Source organism: Thamnophis sirtalis, unplaced genomic scaffold, assembly GCF_051295495.1.
Source record: "Thamnophis sirtalis isolate CommonGarterSnake01/CBP01778 unplaced genomic scaffold, rThaSir2_p1.2 scaffold_2, whole genome shotgun sequence".
Lineage (NCBI taxonomy): Eukaryota > Metazoa > Chordata > Lepidosauria > Squamata > Natricidae > Thamnophis > Thamnophis sirtalis.
Window position 1 is genome coordinate 86,058,529 of NW_028261382.1, and position 23,852 is coordinate 86,082,380.

Here is a 23,852-nt window from a genome sequence, read left to right on the forward strand (position 1 = left end):
GCAGTTTCAGTGTTTTGCCTCTTCCTCTTTCCCATGGGGCTGAGAGGCCCCGTTGCCTTTTCAGAGGAAGTACAATCATAACACTAGCTTGTTCAGCCCTTTCCAGCTTTAACATCTTTTTGAATCTCTGTCCTAAGCTCTTGGTATTTCTCTAAACCTGTCAATGTTCAAAACACAGAACAGATTTTTCAGAAACGTCCAAAATCGCATTAAATATGTAAAAAAAAATATGTTTCACTTTGAATTAGCATGAGAATACTTGAAAAGTTTTTGAAACTCTAGCTGGGCTCATATATTGTAACAAAAACAATAAAGAATCAAAACCAACAAGTAAGATTTCAAGGATTACATACGAATTATGCCATAAAAATAAGATTGTCTTAAATGTCGTAAGACTAAATATGAAAGATTCAGATATTCAAGGATTTCATCTGTTTTTGCCATTGAAGGAATGTAAGTGATTCTGGTTGTTGACTTGGAATCTTGCAATATCATAGACATAACCCAATTTGGAAACATTTTTCTTTTGTTGCTCTGCTTTTGGAATTTACAGATCCAAAACATTTAATTCCTAGGGTTAAACAATTCCTAAACAGAGGGCCTTGCTAGAATTCCTACAGCTATTAAGATGCAGAGCTGTGATTTCTCTTGTTATATCAACAAACAAATGGCGACTAAACACATTCTGCTGAATTTGATTTGGAGGCAGTTTTGTCTTTACATGCCTTCCAAATATTTATTTAATCATTGAATTTCATTAGGGATGAAAAGCTGGTGGTCCAGGAATTAATAGGTAAATTCTGTTTGAATCTGAGAGGTAATGAAATAACATTTGGGGCAGCATGTTTTAGACTAATTGTTCAATCCCCAAAGCTATTCTGCTTACTTGATAACACAAATTCAAAGAAAATTATATTTGTTTTGGAAAATAATACAATTTTTATTATAAAATGGTGTTTTTCTTTTGAGAGATTCATACTTCCTACTTAAGCCATAATGTGTGAATCCAGCTATAATGGTTTTTACAGATCTGATTCAGAATATTAATAGCTTGTTTAACAAATTATAGTAGAACATGCTATTGAAAGTATCCATTTTATTTAGCCTGGTAATTTTTTGGTTTGCTTTTAGACTCTAACTTATATTTTTTCACACACAAAACTTGCAAGAGTGCATACTGTCTGAAATTTAACTTTATGGAAAATTCCTACATGAATGGTGTGGATTAGGTAGGTAGGTAGGTAGGTAGGTAGGTAGGTAGGTAGGTAGACAGACAGACAGACAGACAGACAGACAGACAGACAGACAGACAGACAGACAGACAGACAGACAGATACCTTCCTTCCCAGAGAATAAGCCCAATCTGGCTTTTGAGTGCATGCGCTAAAATAAGTTGTCCCCCGAAAATATTGCAATACAGCAGCAGCCATCAGGTGATCTTGCTCGCCATTGCCTGCACTTCAAAAATAATAAGACCTCCCCGAAAATAATACCAAGTGTTTATTTCGGGGGTCACAGTAGATACGGTAGGTCATATATCTCATCTTTACCCACTGCTATCCCTGCTGAGTGAGTTTACTTTTTTCTGTTTATAATAATTACATATTCTCAGGTAAAGTCACCACACATCTGAAATCTTTCTAATTTTAATTACTTGATCTTCAAGAATGGACTGTAAGGTCACACCTCAAGAACATGCCTTCAGCATTTCTATTACATATAAATCATTTGAAAGGTATTAAGTATTATTTATATTTTTATCAAGATTATTTCAAGTGCCTCTAGGTTATAGGTCACACCTCAAGATCATGCCTTCAGCATTTCTATTGCATATAAATCATTTGAAAGGTATTAAGTATTATTTATATTTTTATCAAATTTATTTCAAGTGCCTCTAGGTTATAGTTTTCAAGTACATTTTAACTGAAGCATATTTAATTCTTGTATATTTAATATCTAGATTGTAAAAGTGATATGATTTTGCTTTTTCTTCATAGTTTCTATAAAACCACACAAACTGTTTTTCCTCTGTTCTTCATTACACGTTTCTATCAAATGGCTGTGCTTCTCAGGATCCTTTTATTTTCAACTTGTGTGTTATAATTAATGGTATCCAAAAGTGAGAATCCAGATTTTAAGTTGTTTTCATGATTTTTTTCAGATTTTAAATATTTTATCGCGCAGATTTGCTGTAAATTATATCTAGTTTTCAAAAAATATAGTTTTTAGGTTTATTTGGTATACAAGTTTTTAAAATATACTTTTTAAATTTTTTTATCCAAAGTGAAAAAGGATTTTTAAGCTATTTACTAATTGGTAGTTTATATATAGTGTTCTAATGCATCAGTGGACAGACAGCATAATGGTTTGTGTTGGAATCTTGCTACTTTGAACTATGTTTTGTTATTAACGTATGAAGTCTTGCTATATTTGGATAAATAACACCAAAAATAATGGTCATAATCTCGTTTTAAAAATCAATATGCATATCCAAAGATATTAAATTGTGACTTTCTCAATGCTTATTGATCCTTCCTTACTAAGAGTTTATTATGGTTTTAGGAAGACAATTATGTTTTAGAGGAGGAATAATCCATATTACATTTTCAGTTCAAGAACGCTTACATGTAATTGAATATATATTTGTAACCATTTGTTCTTTCTTCCTGTGGATTTAAAACTAATCCACGTGGCTGTATTTAAATTAACTGTCCAAATCTTTTAGACAAATGTGACAGTTTTTAAAAAGTGTCTATTTCTTAATATATTTTCAGCAAAAAAAGTAAATTTACATCTTGCCATTATGTCTTTTGTCCCCAAAGAATTCCAATATTGAATATTATATTATATTAACATATAATTGAAATAATATTTGCATATATCGTAGTTAAAAATATTCTCCACGGCAAATTGACATTGAATTGTATAAATAATCTTATTTCCTGCAGCAAAATGCTCCTCAAAATCAACAAATAGGATTACTTTTTCTGAGCTAGCTACAGAGACTTCTAATCAGTATAATGGATTATTTTGAAATAGTATTACAGTAGATTATGAAGAGTGAATTAATTCCAAATTCTTTGGAACAGTCTCTTAATCCATTTGGTTTTAACTACTTCTATCTGCAGATTAAATCCTGGATCTTGTGATGTGGGGGTTTCAAGTTCATATATTGCTTGTAATATCCTCCTTCAGTTTCTCCCTCCACATGTTTCAACTTCAGTCCAAATTCAGTTGTTTAAAATTAGGCAGGTTATGGCCATGAGACTCCATAATTTGAATATTTCTTTAATACGTGCTTTAATGTGCGATGAGGTCTGGTGAAGCCGATCACTCCTTATTTGCAACTGGTAGCAGTTTTAAAGTTTTAATACGCTGTGGTATGTGAGCTGAAGATTTTTATGAGCATTTAACCCCACACAGTGTATTAAATACTTGTAAAGCAAAGTGAACCTTGCCGTTCGTTGTTGAAATGCAGGAAATCTGGCCTTTAAAAACATTCCTAATTGGCTATAGCAACTCTCTTTTTCTTTTCCTTCCTCCTCTTAGTTTACTACAGGCTTCTCCCAGAGTAAAGACCTGTTCCTGAAATGACTATAGCAGATGTGGGCAAGTCAGGGCCTGTTGTCTATACCCCATTGTTCAGGTTTAGGTTTGCAGACCCAGTGAATTGTATGAATTGGTGAATCTTAATCCCCAGCTGAGGAGAAGCTGTTTGGCAAATGGCAGGTTAATTTGCAGACAGCAGGATGCATTGTACTGTGTGTGTGGCACAACAGCATGTGGGAGAGAAATAGTTAAAATCCTTTTCATTCTCCCAGTTGCTGAGAGGAGGAAGAAAAGGAAGGTAACAAGCAACTGGGGCTTGTTCTAATCTCTCTGGAATGTAACCATTTTGAAACTTTTATAGCTTCAATATGCCATTCACGCACTTGCCAGCTCTTTTTTCCTCTTCTTCTTCTTCTTTTTATTTTGCACATGGATTCCAGCACAAGAGGTGCTCTCTTCAATTCAGAGGTGTTGTTCAACTTCCCACATCAACCCTTTTATACTTTTCCCATTCCTTGTATGTTTTCAGAATGTGTCTCCAGCCTTGCATATTGTTCTCTGAACTTAGTAAAAAATAAATAATAATGTTTTTTTATAGCTCTTAAAAAAAAAAAACACCAGCCCAGTTTGCAGCGGTTTCTCTGCTTATAAAATGGATTAGAAAGTTCATTTTGTGACCAAGCGTGCCAAGTAGAAAAGAAGGGTGGAGTGTAAAGATATACAGCTGGAAAATGACGGCATGTAGGAACTTTTCATTAGTAGGTTTTTCTGTGTGTATTTAGGTATTTTAGGTGTCTTGCCTTCTTTGTCATTCTCCATTCAGAGGTTCCAAGAAAGCTGAGTCATCGAATGGAGTAGCGCTTGCTGCCCTCGTAACCCAGGCTTGTTATAGGTGCCTTTTAAAATTACTTTGCAGTAAACGGCAAATGAACTCACACCACCACTCAATGTTTGGAAACAGATTGGAGCTGTACAGCAGCCAGATCCAGGGAGTTCCCCAATCTAAGCAGCCGCTTTGATCTCAGGTCTTGGAGAGTAGATCAAAGGCAGTCATTTAGGAAACTACTACTACTGTACTCACAGTCCAGAGTGTACTGTAGGTCATTGAGCTAGCTTGTTGGGAGTCATGGGGCCAGCTGCATACCAAACATACTCCTTGTACAGATGACAGCCCTGGCTCCCTGCCTTTTCCTCAATTGGCTGTTGCAGGAACCTTGGAGACTAAGATCTGATTACAGGTCCTGTGCCCAGCTCTGCACAAAGGGCAAAGTTTCAGCACTAGCTTTTCTAAAATCTCAGTGGCGACTCAATGTTGTTTTCTGCTCTGTGTTATTTTCCGCTCTAGTGTCACATTCTTTCTCCCTCGTATCACATTATTTTCTGAAAAGTAATAATCTAAAATATTGGCTCTAGGGTGTGGTCATAATAGTTATTGCCTATGACTAACCATAGTAGACAGCAACAAAATCAAGTAAAATCCAGAATTAGAAAATACAATTTTGAAAGTGTAACGTTGTTGCTGGAAAAGGGAATTTAGATATCACAGTGTCCACCGTGCTACGGTGAAGTGTTAGCAGCTGCAGATGCCAAACACATGAAATTCAGACTATCAGAAACTTGATGTAAGAAATTTGTTATATCACCAGACTCCACAGTTGCTGTTGCAGCGTGCAAAGAAAAGTTAAAAAGTTGAATAGTTTCTGAGCAGAAGCAGTGACTGTGTTGGGCTTTCTCAGTTTCATGCTACATATATGCCCTTGCCATGATATTTTATCATCTTCAACTAGAAATATACTACTAATCAGTAATCATACCTGTTGAGATTAATGGAAGCTGCACGTATAGAAGACGCAAGGTTAGAGAAAACTAATACAGCAGTTTTAGAGCCCAAGTTGAAATCATGCAGGGAAAAAATAATATTATCCTATCTACCACAGTGTTTGCATCATATTCATATTGTAGTTGGTTTTGACATATTCTCTGTGCTAGGAAGTATTCCAGAGAATGGCTTAAAAAAGAGTGTTACTTATAATCTTGATCTATACTTCAAATTACTTCTGTTGCCTTTGCTTGTTATTCAATCTCAGGAATTAAGCATTGGATTGATCTGAATGGCATTTTTGCTGTACATCCCTTTTTTATTCTGTGGTCTGTCTTTTTTGTCCTCTAAAAACTAAAGGATTGAGAGATGGACTAGCTTAGTACAGTGACCTGCCATTGTAAATCCTCAGAGTTGAATTGTAGAGTCCTTGTTGCTCTCTGAGCTTATTTGCTTGCGTTACCCAACTAGGCAATAGCAATAGCAGTTAGACTTATATACCACTTCATAGGGCTTTCAGCCCTCTCTAAGCGGTTTACAGAGTCAGCATATTGCCCCCAACAACAATCTGGGTCCTCATTTTACCCACCTCGGAAGAATGGAAGGCTGAGTCAACCCTGAGCCGGTGAGATTTGAACAGCCAAACTGCAGAACTACAGTCAGCTGAAATAGCCTGCAGTGCTGCATTTAACCACTGCGCCACCTCGGCATCTGATGCAAACATACAGTATCATGTCTGCAAGGAAACAAATAGGAGATTGGTGGACTTTATGGACACAATCTGTAATTATTGCAGTAACAAGGTATATATCTTTACTTAGGGACAACACCGTCATTTCAGCATATCACGGGATCTTGCCTACAGAAAAATATTAGGCTACCAAGCTTAAGCTTGTAGAAACTAACCGCTTGAACTTTAATTTGTGAGTCCTTGCAAATGACGCTTTATTGTAACAACTGCCAGTATCCTTTTTGTAATGGTTCATCAAGTTTATAAGAATTGCTCTTTAGTTGCTGCCTAAAGGAGTTATTTTGAAGGAAATAATCCTTTTGGCTCATGGTTGGTGTTGGGAGGCCAGTTGTCTTTTCCTTCGCTTAGGAGGAAGGATGTTTGCTTGTGCATTTTCATTCATTTTTATCCTGGTATTGTTAGTTTTGGCTGTATTCAGTTTGAAGTTTTGAGGCTGAATTTTACAGCTAAAATGTAAAAGGTTGAAGAAAAACAGTTCTCCATTGTGGACAAAGCAGTCTGTTACAGTAGACTATTTGTGTGTTTTATGGGAATGAGATAAGCTCTCTTCCTGTTTCATGTCAAGTATTCACAAATCCCGCTTCCTTTGTCCAAAGGTGCTTTCTTCATTGGTCACCTTCCAATTTTTGCTTCTCATCTCCAAAGGGAAAAATCCTGAATACTTTCATATTTTTTTAAAAAAATAACAAAATTGGCAGTAGCTCTAAAATTCAAAATGTTTGCTCTGCTCCCGAGGAGGAATGTGAAATCTGGCCTTAATCTTGTGCTGGATGCTAACAAATAAAGCTGCTTTCTATAGAAGCTCAATACTGCTGTGAAAATATTAACTATATCTTTACTGGGCCTCAGAGAGCATAGGGTTTGGTCTATCCACTAGGAACTGTATACAAATCCCCAAATCCACCAGATTTTAAGAAGGAACTTTGAATAGGTGCAGAAAAGAACAGTCAAGATGATGCATTTAAAGTTTTTAGGATATGCTTGGGTCTAACCTTGAGAAAAGGCCACTGATATATGATAGCACAGTTCAAATACGTGAACGGATGTCGTGTAAGAGGAGGGCAAGACCTGTTCTCGGATTTAAGTTACAGAAAGGCAGACTCCAATTAAATACTAGATCAAAACTTCCTGAGAGTAAGAGTTCAACATTGGAACCTCTTATCTGAGAGATAGTGGGTGGAGTTTTTCACTAGATGTGTTCAAGTAGAAATTAGATTGTCATCAGTCTGGGGTGTTTTAATTTGCATTCCTTCATTGAGTAGGGAGCTGGACTGTAAGGTCTAAGTGACCTTTTCCAAACTCTCAACTCTCTTCTTGGAAGGATAAAAATAAATAAATCTCAAACTGCTGGTACAATTTGTTTTAGTTTGTTCTTGCAGGACATTCAACACTTAAATTTTCTCACTATAATTCAACTGAATTAATTGCTCATCTAAAGCTGAAATGTGAATCCCAGTGCATTTCTTACTTCAAGTCCTAACTTGCAAGTGCAGTTAGTGTGAATGTGAACCATGTTTGTTTATTTTTATCAAATTTATTTTAAAATGTAGAATTGCCCAATAGCTGCCTTCTAGGTGGTCTGCAATAAAATACATTAAAATATACAATCTGAATAAAAACATGAGACAATAAAATCAAAATGAAAAACCATACAAGCTAGGCAATGGTAAGAAATGAAAACTGAGGAAATTAATGCTTTCACTAGGCACTCAAATTATGCTAATGTGAGTACCAGTTGAGCCTCATCAAGAAAGGGAATTAAAAATAAATTTTATAATTTCAGAAATTCACTAGAAAAACCTGCCTTTTAAAGCTACCTTTGATGGGAGGGACCTGGTGGAGAACTTCATTACATCCACTTAAAATATCCAATTGATACAAACTAGTGAAGATGTTCCTTAGATAACAGATCCTAACCCAGGTCTTAAATGGGAATTTCGCAACATAAGGATATTTTTTTGTGAAAAAAACTATTTCTGGTTGTTACACTTAAGGGGACATTATTGAGATAGTGGAGATAAGAAAAGAGACCTTTCAAAACAAAAGTTATTTCAAAACAAAAGTTCATTTAAAGAAATTGATTCTTGTGAGTTTAATATACTTTGGTCTACAAACCAAGGTTATTGATTTGAATGCCCTAAAGGGCACTGCCTTCTCAATTTGTCTGCAAGGAATTGTAGCAGTATTGTAATTTAGAGAGAATAAGGCATAAGAGTATTAAAATATTCTGAAGATGTGACTGGAGGCAAAACCTTTTGGAATGTTTTTGTTTCTTACCCTAAACTGTTTTGTCCAACATAGAGAATCCATTAAGATTGGGGTATATTATAAATATTGTAAAGCAAATATCTATATGAATGTGGATTTAGTGGTTAATTGTTGTAATGAAATGAGCAGCCAGATTGTATTTCAGTTGTCTTTGAACAAATCTATTCAAAGGTTGTCTTCTAGGCCTTCTACTTTCAAGGTAATTTTCAAGGCAATCTGTCCAGGCATGTGGAATATTTTATATGCTGTCAGCCAAAAGTATTCTTTATTCAATTGCTGTATTTCTTCTGCCATACATAAACATGTTGAAAATTGTAAAAAATGCTAATGTGACTATTATATGTGTGAATTTTGTAACTCTTTGCTCTTAACTTATCCTTTCCAAAATACTGAAAAGGTTTTTAACAATATTTCATTGTGTGAAAATCTTGCAATCACTCAATAGAAAGGATGATATCAGTTTATCCTCTATTAGCTGAAAAAAGTTCTAAAGCATTTATATGCTTTAAATACGTTCTAAAAGTTTGTAATATATAAAAAAAGATATGAAAACAGAAATAGATCAAGATAACTTGCATGCATTCCACTACCAAAGTATTGTCAATATTAATTATGCTTGCATGATTTGAATTAGATAGGTGGCAAAGGAAATACAATTTATCTGATTTAAAAAAAATGCTTTTACCTTTCTTATTTTGGTCTAAGAATAGTTGTCTAAGTTTTTAAGAGACTGTTGTTTTCTCGGCTTTTATGCACCATTTCCCACCTGAAATAAATAGTTAGAGGAAATCTGAAAGTTTGTTTTAAGTTGAAGGGTTAATCTTCCATTTAAATTATTGGTTGTTCAGCCTCCAAACAAAGCATGCTGGGATTTCCTTCCAGCTGTTTTACATCATGAAGATTTGTGTGTTAGGGAAATTCCATTGCACAGCTGCAACTCATCCAGTCCACATTCTCAAACCTCCAACATTTCACAGGACCCATGTATTCAGCTATAATGGCATGAGATACTTATCTTTCTCTGCTAGAAATGCAATGCAAAATAGCTTTATTATGTCCAGCAACGAAGACAAATGTATGTTATTGATGCTAGAAAATTATATAAAAATGCATTTTCATATTTATATTTGAATGTGAAACCAGCCTAAAATTAATGAGCATGCTTTAAGCTTTGAAGGCTACTTTGGTGGATTTGATTTAAATAGTTCATATTGAACAGTAATGATTTGGCTTATTTAAAAGCATTCTCAGTTTGACCATTGAAATATAGAATAAATCAATAGTTATTGAATACTAATAAACTGAAGATACGTTAATCAGTGCAATTAGATTTTCTTATGGTTGGCTTGTATAACATTTGGTATATAGTGTTAGTACCTAACTTTTGCTGAATCAGTTGTTCCTTATCCCGTTTCATGTAAGAAATATACTCTAGTATTTACATAGAAATAAGATTATATAATTTATTATTTTTAGGTTACCTAAGCAGCTTGAAAACCAGTGCCGAGGAACCAAATCCTCAGGAATTACAATACTATCTTGGTGTTAGGCTAAAAATACACCACAACCATTGAAGAGATTTCTGATATTAAAAAATAACCCACCAAAAAACCACCTTTGTATTAAACTAAACTTGGACAATTAAGCTTTGGAAAAAATATTATTTTTTCACTGTGATTGTTTATCTGATTTCTTTAATCTGATTTCTTTCAGTATCTTCAGGTGAAATGGCCACTTCTAGATGTACCATCTGGAGCTACACTAAAGGATGCAAGATCTCCCTCTCCTGCCCATTTAGTAAGTGCTAGTGGTTTATTTATAGGTCTTGTTAAATGAAAGTTTATTTATGAATATATACACCTATATCCATATTCCTTCAGCACAGTTAGTTTAGAATGACTGAGGCTATTATGTTCAAGATGTGGGGCATAAAAATTGAATTTCTAATTAAAATAAAGGGAAAGATGATTCCTTGTAAATTATTGTGTGATAGTTATCTATCTCACATGATACTAGTTTGTTATGAAGAGCATTTTCATCACTACCACAAGTGTTCTAAAGAAGCATTCTTTAGTTCAGCAAAAAGAAACTCAAGAAAAAAAAAAAACCATTGAAAAATGAGACAATTAATTTTCAAGGCATAATATCTTGCAGCTGTGTCTAAAATATCTCTGCCTCAGGCTTTGAATTTCGACTTAGGTTTTCATGAGTCCACCATAAAAACATGTGACTAGAAGAATCTTTTGTTTCAATGGCAAAATAAGACAGTGATACTCTTAATTAACTGAAAAGGGGATCTTTCAACTCCTCCCCACACCCGCATTACTACAGATTGAACTGCATTGTATCACGCAGCCCAGACCTTCCAGTGTATTCATGCTGAAAGAAATTTTTTAGATTTTTCAGAGCATTCATGATGACAGAAATTACACTGCTGGAATTGATTTGAAATAATCTTATGATTTAGAAAGGAAAATGAAATATTTTTGAGAGAGAGTTTCATACAGCAAATAGCAAATTACATAGCAGAGCAAAGAGAATAACACTAAAAGTTGTAGCTGAAATTAAAATCTTAAAAATTCTTAGAGGGATTGACTTGCTAAAGACAACTTTCCTGAATATTTAATGTTGAGCTTTAATACCTGTAAAGCAACGTGTTCATTTATTCATTGACTGCTCATTTCAGCACCTCCGCTATGACATGATCACAATCCGGACACTTGGATGCTCAGCCATGATGACAACACGGTCATGTGATTGCTATTTGCAACCTTTCCTGTGGCTTCACCATATTTCAGTCTGCTAAATAGTGCATAGCATGAGTTCATGAGGCTGCCGTTCTTGAGATGGCTGCACCAGGCTAGTCTTCTACGCTTGAAACCTAAGAAACATCAAGCCTAGTTAGTAGTTGCTTATATGGGATATCTTTAGAATATATCAAGGATGGAGTAGATTGGGAAATTGAAAAATTATCTACAATGGTAGCAGGGGCTAACTACTTCGTCCTAGAAAACTATACGTATCTGTCCATGAAATTGCCAGAAATCAGGTTTACTTAAACAATACTTCTATTACTATTTCGTTAAATTTCTTGGGAAATATGTGTTCATTTTAAAAGTAGTTTTGAATATTTTTTTATAGTCAAAACTGAATTACTTTTATTTAAATTACTTTAGTTAAAGAACTTCCTGAGACATGTCCTTTAAAAGGACACTAATTTATGCAGGGTATCACTAAAATGTGTATTGAGGGAGTGGGGGGAATGCACCAGGCAGATCTCCCTAAAATGGGCTTGAAAGTTTAGGGTGTTATCATCAAAAATGGTTGCCACCTCCCTTGCCTTCAAAGTTATGGTGGCCCAGAGAAAGGGCTCCAATATTGATCTTGATACTAAGGATGATGATACAAGGTTTAAATCCCTAATTAGCTTATGTCTTAGCTATCTGAATTTGGCTAAAAAGAAAAATGGACCTTTTGCCAGTACGGTTGTTTTAGGACATGATGGGATGTGTGCTAATTAATTATTTTGCAACATGTACTAGCAGCAGAAGACAAAACAAAACAAGCTTCAGCCTTTCCCAGAAATGATCTGATGATCCTAAAATGAATAGATTAGACCACAACTAGCTTGTGCTAAGAATGGTGAACATTATATGATTCTGAAAAATATTATCATATCAAGAGTATACAGGCAAAATGGTTAAAAAATTACAAGGGCTGTTTACTACCATTTATAAGAAATCTTATTTATACTTCTTGATAGGATTCCTCACAACCTTCTTATGAAGTGGTTTCAAGTTTTCATTTTGGATCCAGTTCTTAGATTGTGCCGAAATGAGAGGATCTTCTCTAGAGCAGGCTTGGACAGCTTAAGAAAGGTGTGAAGAAGTCCAAGAGAATGTGGGTGTTGTTTATGAGCATAGTCAAGAGATAGGAAAAAGCAAGAAAGATTCTTTTAAAAATGGAAATATTGCCAAAATGAAAATAGATAGCAGTATAGAAGATGGCAAAACAAATTTGCTGATAAGACAAATGGAAAATGTTTTAAGGAGCATACTGCTGGAATGTTGAAAGTAAAAGGAATTATCAGGAGGGGGAACCCAGCAGAGATGAGTAAATAATAAAGGAACAAAAGGCACACTAACAGAGAGATAGCTAATAAACTAAATAGACTTTGTGTCTTTTTTGCACCTCAGAATTTCTTTAACTTAAAGATCTGAATGGCCTTTACAGGCGGCAAGAGATGAACTGGTAATTAAAAAATTAAAAATTAACAAGGTCAAACAGAACACTACTGATTATTCTTACAGAAGTCAAATCTGAGTTTTCAAAAATGCTGAGCTCTGTGATAAAATAGCCACCCCTACCCTAAAATCTGAGCCCTGAAAATCAGCCAATGTTATACCCCCCCTTTTTAAAGGAGTAGGTAAGTTACCCTACTATTTGTTCCAGATCAAATTGTTGAAAACAATACTGAAGATAGAATTATCAATCACTTAGAAGAACAGATGTTGCTGGGGGAGCATCAGCATAGTTTTTTTTGCAAACACCTTTATCAAAGTGTTAGTTATGTAAATATATTTGGGTATCAGATTTTTTTTTGTCATTAAAAATGCCTTTGTCAATGGTTGTTATCAAAGGACACTGAGCACACTTAAAAGTTATAAAAAATAATGGTTTAATAACAGTTAATTGGAGGGAAATAGCTTGTTCAGTGAAGGGACATTGGCAGTTTTGTCAATTTCTCATGTGATTGGTGTCTTTAATTTATAGTAAAGATAAATTAGAGTTAAGAAAACTTAAGCACACTGCCAGCCAAATAGCTCTTTCCATACTGAAAATTTTATTTCATGTATTAGATCTATTTTAAATCTATGCTATATGTATGAGTAAACTGTTTCCCTGAAAATAAGACCTCCCCGGATAATAAGCCCAATCGGGCTTTTGAGTGCATGCGTTAAAATAAGCCCTCCCCAAAAATATTGCAACACAGCAGCAGCCATGAGGTGACCATGCTCACCTCCTCCTGCACCTCAAAAATAATAAGATCTCCCCGAAAATAAGGCCAAGCACTTATTTTGCAGGTCAAAATTATTTTCATTGAAATGCGGTATGTGTATAAAATAAATTATGTTTTTTCTCTTCCTTGTTTTTTAAGGGAATAAACTATTTAAAAATAGAAGTAAATACTGCATTTAATTACAGATATATTTTTGCTTTTCTCTTGCAGTCAAACAAGGTTCCTGTAGTTCAACATCCACATCACATGCACCCACTGACACCACTCATCACCTATAGCAATGATCACTTTTCACCAAGTTCACCACCTTCCCACCTCTCCCCAGAGATTGACCCAAAGACAGGTGAGTGTTTGAAAATCATGGTCTTATCCAAAGCCTATCAAAGTGTTTGGGTGCCTTGCCAAGAGAAAAGCACAATAAATAAACTGAGGGGGAAAGAGTCAAAACAAAAATGTAAGTTTATCAGCAGATATTTGTGTAATTCTGGAAATAAAAAGTTATCTACATGTTTCTAACTAGAGGGGAGGTAGGGATTCTAGTTTAGAATTGAAAAGAATTCTAATGAGAGACTGAATCTCTTAATGTATATTATTGTTTCTTCACTATCAGGAATTCCACGACCACCCCACCCTTCAGAACTCTCTCCTTATTATCCGTTGTCTTCTGGTGCCATTGGACAAATTCCTCATCCTTTGGGATGGCTCGTACCACAGTAGGAATTTCCACTATAAATATCCTTTCTTGCTTTGTTCTTCTCTTTACAGTGCAAGTTTGTCTTCATTCAGTACAAAGTTTTTGACCCCAACATGTGTTGCTTCTGAAATAAATCAATTTCATGAAGCCACAGGTGCTGTAATTTTTTGAGTTAGCTAAAAGTTTCACCTGCTCAAGAGACTTTTTCTGCATAGTTTGTCAGGATAAGATTTAACACACAGAGGTGCACATTACAGTCACATTGATATACCATCCATGTGACATCCTTTATTTATAAAGCTCAGATTCTTCTTTTATCTTCAAAACAATTCCAAGGTCATTCATATGCTGGATGGCTAAGGCCTACAAACACAGAGGAGTAAAAAAAAGTACAATTGAGTTTATTGTAATGCTCAGAGTGATAAATATGATCATATATATAGTTGGGATTTCTACAATTAAATTGTGATACAGTCAGTATTTCTGTTGATGTCCTCAATAGAACATTACTGTACTATAATGTACAGATTTCATTAGTATCAATAATGCAGTACCTGCATTGTATTCATAATATCATAAGGAAGCTTGAGAAGAATTTGAAAAGATTCAGTCAGTTCATATATAACTGGAAGTTTAACTCATTGTTAAATTCGTTAGGGTCAACTAAAAGTTGACAACTAAAAGTTGTGAAACAGACATAGTCTTGATAGAGAAAACTACTATGTAAGTTTTGCTGCCTATAAGGGTGCCTTGATCCAGGCATCTGTTGTATTCATTGTTTTTTTCTTACACATTTATAGTAATAATAGTAGCAATAATTCATTAAAGTAGTGTGTCATCCAATTGTAACAATGAAACCAAAATTATAACAAAATCAATAAAATGTAAAAGAGAAAAAATGGTGAGTGTGATGATACTGGATTGAGGGGGGCAGGGGCTGTCACCTTCCCTTGCCGAAGCACTGGGTGAAAAACTAGGTTTTCATATTGTACCAGTAAATTTTGGTGGTGGGGACCTCATTCCTGAGGGCAAGCACTGTTACAGTGAAGGTATTCTTTTGCATACCTATAATACCAATAGATGACATTGTTTAATTGAAAAAATCCTGCAGGATCAAATAGACCAGGCAGATGTTATGAGAGACAGGTGCCTCCTGAAGTAATCAGGTCCTTTGAATATAGGGCTTTATAGGTAACAACCAGCACCTTTAATTCCACCCAGAAACAAACAGCAACCATTGCAGCTCACAAAGCTGAGGCAGAAGTTACATGGGCATACTGAGACTTGAACATCGCTGTTCATAGTGCTACATTCTGGCCCAGTTGAAGTTTGTGGAGGGTCTTCAAAAGGGATCTATGATGCACTGAATGGAGAGACTAAACTTATATGCACTGGATATCTTGTGTGTAGAAAGCCTTTACATTGAAAGATGGTTTTAAAACTGCCCTACTGAATTATGCTTGATTTCTGTAGATCATCTCTTGTGGGTTTTGTTTCTACGATAATGTTTAAGTCATCTGGGATTTTACCAAGAGAAGATAGTTATGGGGGAAATTGATCAAGGAATGGGAATCTGGGTTTGGTGATGAAGAGGGTCAAGGTCTGCAGCACCAACTAATGGCAACAGATACTTGCAAATACTGTTTTTTTTTTGTTTTTTGTTTGTTTTAAATGTGATTCTCAGGAGGTAAATATACTTTATAATATATTCCATGTATGTTCAGTGAAGTCATAGAGAAATAAAGACTATATAGCACTGAATGTTTTATAATTTCTAGGAACCTACAATATTAGCAGTCAAGTGATTTAGTTTTGTAATTTGGGATAAGAAATATATTTGTTGGCAATTGTAATGAGGAGAACTTGTCTTGTCCATTTTAGGCAAGGGCAGCCAGTGTATTCCATTCCTCCAGGTGGGTTTAGACATCCATATCCTGCCTTGGCCATGAATGCCTCAATGTCCAGGTGCGTTCAAATGGGAATCTGGGTCTAATTCTCTCTGAACTAGCAAAACTCTATCTGTACATCCTATGTCAAACTAGGGTCAAGAACTCATACACCCATCTGTTATCTCATAAAAGAAATTCTACATGATTTATGTCTTACATCTTACATATGTGGAGATATTCATTTTCAGGAAGGAAGTAGGCATTTGTGTAAAGGCAGCATACAATCTGACCTGATTTGGCCGAGGTAGCAAGTTAACTATCACTGTATCTAAAGGGGATACCAAATGAACAGCTCATTGATACTTAAATTGCTATAGTTTACTCATTAGAAGCAAATTTAGGGGGAAGAGGTTTACTTAATCAAATTAGCAATTGGTACTCTCTAAAACAGGGGTTTTGAAAACTTTAAACCTATTACTTTTTTAAACCTGTATTTTTTTAAGAACATATCCTTGAACCCCCTGATCAAGAGTGAAAGTTCTGTTAGTAGAAAAGTGGCTGTGTTCAAGTGAACATTTTGGCTGGGGTTTTACTTTTTCATGGAACCTCCATCAAAGAACTATTAAGGATTCCATGCAACACATGTGGAAGGGCATTTATGCCATCTTCTACATTAATGGTTTATATCAGGGTGTCAAACTTGATTTCATCGAGGGCCAGATCAGGGTTGTGTTTGACCTGGGGAGGGGGCGTGGCCAGGGGGGCATGGTCATTTCGATGTCACTTATGTCATGGGTGCCTGTGGTGGCCCGAGCGGTCGGCCAATGAATACGGGGTCCCGAGCTCCGTTTTTGGCTGTGACAGCCTCCTGCAACCATCCGCCAGCGAAAACATTTTCGCTAGCCGAGGCACCTCAGGCCGGTCCTTCACTGTTTCCAGGATGGCCCTGTGGACCAGATCTAAGCAGCCTGTGGGCAGGATCTGGCCTACGGGTCTTGAGTTTGACACCCTGGTTTATATAATCATTCAACTATAATGCTGTTGCTATTTGTCACCTTCATGATTCTTGATTTCTCTACAGTTGAGAGTCAGCACAGTTAAGATGCTAGATTTGATTCATATTCCCATTTGCTTACATAACTAATTTGGTGACCCGGGTGTGCCAGTGTTAGCCCAATCCATATCACAATGTTGTTATTGCAGGGATAAAATAAGGAAATGAAACCCTCCTGTATGACTTGATTCGGGGAAATGCAGTGAATCAATAATTTGCCATTTTGAGAAATTGACTTCCAATCGACAGAAGTCCAAAAAGCAGAATGAGTAGAAATTTCTCATAAGAAATAAAAATAGGCATCTCTTCTCTTTATTTTATCTTTAATATGTGGATTATACAGAAGAGAACCAGAATCTGTCCAAATAGTTCTCTCTGCCTTAGCAGTTAATGCAATAAATTGGTTATTCATAAGTTGGCCTTCTGTTATTGCCATTGACCTTAGGTTTTTACTGTTCCTTTGGGGGCTCTGGCAAGATGCCAAAGAAATAGAAAAAGTGGAAGGGGTATGAAGAAATAATAAATAGATGATCCATAATGATGAAAATAGTTGTGAGAAGCATTTGTTTTCAGCATGCAACCTTTGTGCTTCAGCTTGATGTCTAGCAGGTTTTCCCCTCATATGGTTCCTCCTCCGGCACATGGAATCCATCCCTCAGGAATCCCACACCCCACCATCGTGTCGCCTATTGTTAAACAAGAGCCGACACCATCCAGCCTGAGTCCTGAAGGAAGCTCGTAAGTAATAGGTTAGCTGCCTGCTGCCTGAATGCCTTCGTTGGTGGAATGTCTAATAGGGAAACAGTTGCTATCCATTTATTATTTCTTAACATGTTTTACAATGTACTTGGATGCATGTACGTCCTCACAAATTCATGATAATGCAACTTTACTGTGCACTATAAAATTCCTCCATGAATATTTTTGGAATGCATTATTTTTCTTTTTATACTTTCAGCCTAGTAAAAAAATGGAAAGAAATAATGCAAAAGGATTAGGGCTCTGGCATTAGCACAATGAACACAACAGAGCCAGATTTGGTGTGAGGGGAGGGAAGCTTGAAAAACAATGATCAATTTCAAAAAGGGCCAGATGAGCCACCAGCTGTGTGGAGAAAAACATTTCCCCACAACATCCCTGCAGAAAAGGCAGTCGGGCAATGGCTGGGATAGTTGCTCATGCCTCTGATAAGCTGCAAGCCCCTTCCTTTCCACACCTTCCCTCTGTTACATGACTCTGAAAATGGAGCTATTATTAAGGACTTTGAAAGAAATCCAGAAGCTTTGCCCTGCATGCTTTTCCTAATTTGTTTAAACAAATGGAAACAACAATCTTCTGTTTCTTGAACTAGACACCAATTTGGAATTCTCTTAAGTTAGGTAAAATATCAAGAGGCTTTTGTTAACGTGTAACATGGCTGGGATAAATTGGATAGGGCAGATAACTCTCTTCATTGCAAGTTCTACACACGTGCACATCACCCCTACACTACTCTTAGCTTATGAACTGTTGAGAACAGCCATCATACACTTTATCTTAGTCCTCTTCCATCAGCTGTTAAAGGTACAGAATATTGCACACTATACAAATTACTATGTGCCGCAGCTTTGAAAGTAAAAACTTTTTTCATAGTCATAGCAATTTCTCCAATATTCTTCGGTACCTTTGCCTCAATAGACATGGCGTGAAATGAAACTTCATTAAGCAGCTAACCACTTCTAAGAGTGACAGAGTTTGTTAGAAATAATAATCCTTCACTGCTCCTCATGTTTTCTGTTCCTTGTTGGTGGAAAGAGTGCGTAGATACGTGGATTATGGGACTGTAATGAAAAATGTGGCTCTTCCAGAAAAACACCTGTTATTGTCAAAAAGGAAGAGGAGAAGAAGCCCCATATAAAAAAGCCTCTGAATGCGTTCATGTTGTACATGAAGGAAATGCGCGCCAAGGTTGTGGCAGAGTGTACGTTGAAGGAGAGTGCCGCTATCAACCAGATCCTAGGAAGACGGGTATTAAAACATTTTTTTAAATTCTCTGCTCCATTTGTGTCATGTGCTATTGACACATTCAAAATTCGTTTGTTGTTTCGCAATGCCATTCTAAGAAAGTTTAAAGTCCATCTTCTCACCAGATAGAACAGGTTGTCAATTGTCTGGGATTATAAACTTGGGATTTAAGAGTATCTTGTTTGTTGAATAGACTGAGGATGGAGGATAAACCAAGAATCAGTGAATGTTAAGAAATCCAATTATAAAATGACTCAGAAAAGGATGTAGATCAGGGGTCCCCAATCCCTGGGCCAGTATCGAGTGCCGAGGTGGCGCAGTGGTTAAATGCAGCACTGCAGGCTACTTCAGCTGACTGCAGTTCTGCAGTTCGGCTGTTCAAATCTCACTGGCTGAGAAAGAGGACCCGAAGCATTTAGAGGAATAGGAAAAATGAAAGAAAATGGCAGAAACTATGGCACATGTCTATTCTGAAGTAACATCCGGAGCCAGAATACTGTGGATGGGTTAAGAATGCATACGAGCAAGAGTCAAGGTTGCAAAGTGGGATAGAAGACAGCTGGATCATGAAAAAGAAAATGGATAAAAGAGAGTGTGTACCATAGGATTGAACAACTTTTTTCCATTGCATATAGAACCAGAAAAGTTTTTATTTTGTTAAGAAAGATGGGCTGGGCTAGCAAGTTTTGGCAGGTTGCATACAGGTGATGCTTGCATACATCTGGGCTGCGTAATTCTGCCTTAATGTTGCCTGTTGCTGCAGTGTTGTGATTTTACAATCCTCATCGATTGGGATGGGTTGATGAGGAAAGAGAAAAAAAAATTTAAACTTTCTTAACATTGACTTGAATTAAGCCATTAAAAGCTTTGTTTGTAGTTTTAAGTTGCTACAAATATGTATGTGCCTTCAGTTATTTTCTCAGTACGATGTTTGAAGTGGAATGATAAGATCAATCAACATTTGAGTTTTTGTATAAAGAGTACCATAATTTTAAACCATCATTTAAAGCTTTATTCCATGTTCAGATTACAATATATTTTTCTATGCTTCAGTGGCATTCATTGTCCCGTGAAGAGCAAGCCAAATACTATGAGTTAGCACGGAAGGAACGGCAGCTTCATTCTCAACTCTACCCCACTTGGTCTGCCCGAGATAACTATGTAAGTCATAATTGCAGATATGTACGCTTTAATAATGGTACTTCTAATAGTCATCATTATCATTCAGATTTTGGGATCTGAACTCTGCATTTATAGATTCACAACCCACTGTACTATAGATAATTGAATATTTTTTTCCATTTATACTTCATTTTTCAGAATTGTCTCCAAGGTTGAGTTGTAAACTGTCAAGCACTGGGGAAATTGGGAGATTCAGGCAGTTCAAATGAGTATAAAGATTTATTGCAAGCTTAAGCTCTCTACCAAAATCTGAGCTACTAACAGTCAAGGGAAATGAGTAGGAATTAAGAAAACATTCAATGTGAACTGGACATAGATCTCTTGTGGGTGGGCAGAGACCCATGACCTATGTTGTGTTTGACCCACTCCCTCGGGCTCAGCTTGGTCATCTTCTACATAAACAACCAGAAATATGTGAAGAAAACACAAAGAAATAATAATGTTAAAAAAGCTGGGAATAGGTAACCAATCCCAGCAGGGAATAGTGAGAGACTCAATTAGCTGCAGTTGACTTCTGAATATTCAGTGAATATTTGCCCATGCATTTCTAAAATGATTTAAGGGGGATTGAAGAAGAATCCAGTAGGAATTGATTAAAATTAATCATAAGGTTATAGTGTGTGAAACTCAGTTTTTCAAAACAAATCCTAGTAATCCCTTATTTGGGCAAACTAAGATACTTAAAACAACGATGAAGAATCAGTTAATCTCTTTTGGGAAAATATTTTTGTTCTCTCAATATTTGCCTTTATTTGTTGCTTACTAGAAATTTTTCATAGTCGCCATTTCTGCAGTAAAGTCAATAAAGAATAAAATTCTCATAATAGAATGGCCAAATAATACATAGCAGAGCATCTCATTATGAAGCCCCCAATTTTCTGTGCTTTTGATTTCTTTTCCCTAAATAAAATTTGCAGCCAGTTGCCATTTTTTTTGTTTCTTGACACTTCATACACATGTCTTTTGAGACTGTTTTTAATCTTCAGAATTTGATTTACAAAGAATGTATTTCTGTTCAGTGAATAATTATAAACAGCTATATAGTTGGTTCTAAAATGAGTTTATGAAAGCAAATGTTTCTGTTTTTAAATAGCCTTTCTGCAATATGTATTTAATTGGATGAACATCTTTTTATTATGGCGGTCTTCTTTACCATAAATTATTAATGACAAAAAAAAGGACATGCAGTTGTCCAGTACAGTGATTTATTCAAATAAAATTGTTTTGCATGGCATTTATCTCCCTTAAGTATCATAAGTTTTTAAATAGGTCTACAATGTGATTCTCACTTTTGGTACATTTGTCCTTTTCAGGGTAAGAAAAAGAAAAGAAAAAGAGAGAAACAAACGCAGCAACACATCCAAGAAACAGGAAGTACGTATCATTGCCACTTGGTCAATATGGTCCTAATCCATCAGTCTGGTCCTGAACGAGTATAACAAGACTATCCCACCCACCGATCCTCCAAGTGAGAGGAAGTGGGCGAGATCAAAATTGCTATTGTTTGCCTTGTCTTACAGTGTCTCCTAATTGGGGGATGTGTAAATGTATCAAGAAACCTACCTTCCTAATCTGGGTAGGAATTTCAAAATGGCATCAAGGATTAAAAAGAGAACAGATGTTGAAGGGATAGATTGAAGTGGGAGGGGGGGGAGAGAGAATATATTTCCCAAGTTGTTGGTTCCTAAAAACAAAATCCAAAGAGAATGTAAGCTGGCCTCTGGACAGTTGCCATTATGAGAATAATATTTCTGGTGCTGTGGCTTTGGTACAGCCCTAACGACAATGCTGACTGGGAATGGCTGCTTTCAGAATAAATACATTTTTTCAACCAAGGAAACAAATCTGCTTTTAATCATTTCAGCCCTTTCCCTATTTGGCTGAAAAAGTGTCACCTGCCGTTTACATTAGGATGGTAGATTTGGAACTGCCCCATCTTTAACCACTCTCTTTTTAGCCTAACCGGCTTTTACGAAATCAGAATAGATTAGGATAGTTTCACGTGTGGTGAAAAGTAGGAAGGAGACAACGAAGGAAGTCAATACACCTCTGCCCTCTTTGTTATTAACAGATCCAATGGCTTCGAAGAGCAAGAAGCCCTGCATGCCATACCTGTCAGCTGACAAGTCCTGTGACAGCCCTGCGTCCTCTCATGGCAGCATGTTAGATTCTCCAGCCACCCCCTCCACTGCCTTGGCATCGCCCGCAGCGCCCGCTGCCACCCACTCTGAGCAAGCACAGCCCCTCTCCTTGACCACCAAACCTGAAGCCAGGGCTCAGCTATCTCTGCACTCGGCGTCTTTCCTGCCCAGCAAGGCTGCTTCCTCTTCCTCAAGCCTCACCAGCCAGTCTCCTCTCCTCTCCAGGGCTCTGCCCTTCTCCTCAATGCCCCCCACGGCTCTTCTGACTACGCCGCCGACTTTTGCAGCCATTTCGTCTTCTCAGGCCGCCCTGGCTATGTTACAGGCCCAGCCGCTCTCCTTGGTAACCAAACCAGCCGAATGAGGAAGCTTCCCCAACTACCCGTCTCCCTGTTAAAAGCCCCCCAGTTGAGATTACGAAGCAGACAAAGCCATTTATTGGTCAATATTTGACCCTTTCTGAACTCTTCCGTAAGGTGACTCTTGAGGAAGAAAGTGCTCTACTCTCAGAGTTGTTTTCAGTAGTCTGTCTGAAGACCATTTTTTTTATTATTATTTTTTAAAAACCACCACCACCACCACGAGAAAAAAAAAATACTACTTTTTAACAAAACCCTGAAAAGAATGAAAAACAAAGAACACAAGCCAAGCCCTGTGCTTCTATCAGTGCCTCAGGCATGTAGACTTGTACAGATGGATCATCTCTCAATGGTGTTTGCATGTTTTTGATATCTTGCTAACTTTTGCTATCTCCCCATTCCCTTGGCGAGACAATGTTTTATATGACCTCTCCCCTCATCCCGCTGCTCCATTCTTTTTCTAAGAGACTTGCAATATGTACCAGAAGACACAGCACCACAAAAAATATAGTACCTCACTGTCATATTCAGAACTGCCGAGCCTCGGGGAGGCCAAATAACATTTCTTGTAATCTGGAGTGACTGTCCGGGAAAATGGTAGGACAATCCATCCTATTTCCTTACAGAATTATTTTCTGTAGCAGGCAGTAGGGGAATAGGCTTTGGGAAATTCCATGTTATTTTTAAAAAGGAAAATAAATCTGCATCTTAACTTGCCGTGTGAGAGTATTCAATGGAGAATTTACATTTAATACATCTTGCACTCTACCCGTCCTTTTCCCTTCATGAGTCTGCACGGAGAGGAAAAGTGTTTGCAACTGATGCCTTTATGTTAAGATTGTGTAGCCTGTTGGTTCTGTCTACCTTAATTTGGGCCCCTTTGACTCCCAGAACTGGACCATAAATGATGCCTTCTGTAATAAACATTATGAAGTGTATATAAAGAAATAATGTGTACATGTTGCTTGGATGAGCCCATCTGAAGATTCTTTCTTTAGATCCTGAGAAATGGGATAACTGAAAGAGAGAAGGGTACAGAAAAGTGTATTATGCTCTAGGGCAGGGATCTCGAATTCCTGGGGCGTGACCTACTCCTGCGCTGTGACCCATTCAAGGAGCTGC

General features: G+C 36.6%; 1 protein-coding gene across 2 annotated transcripts in view; it reads left to right on the forward strand.

The window, feature by feature from the left end:
• TCF7L1 (transcription factor 7 like 1) overlaps positions 1–23,442 on the forward strand; it is a 53,099-nt gene extending 29,657 nt beyond the window's left edge. The window contains exons 4-12 of one of the 2 annotated variants that reach the window (XM_087706289.1): positions 10,101–10,184; positions 13,618–13,750; positions 14,018–14,120; positions 15,983–16,066; positions 17,639–17,782; positions 18,892–19,051; positions 20,102–20,209; positions 21,544–21,604; positions 22,302–23,442. In XM_087706289.1, the coding sequence (XP_087562415.1) occupies positions 10,101–10,184; positions 13,618–13,750; positions 14,018–14,120; positions 15,983–16,066; positions 17,639–17,782; positions 18,892–19,051; positions 20,102–20,209; positions 21,544–21,604; positions 22,302–22,735 (1,311 nt within the window). In that variant the 3' untranslated portion in view covers positions 22,736–23,442. The remainder of the gene's footprint in view (positions 1–10,100; positions 10,185–13,617; positions 13,751–14,017; positions 14,121–15,982; positions 16,067–17,638; positions 17,783–18,891; positions 19,052–20,101; positions 20,210–21,543; positions 21,605–22,301) is intronic. The other variant, XM_087706290.1, reaches the window with a different exon arrangement.
• Positions 23,443–23,852: the final 410 nt, after the last annotated feature.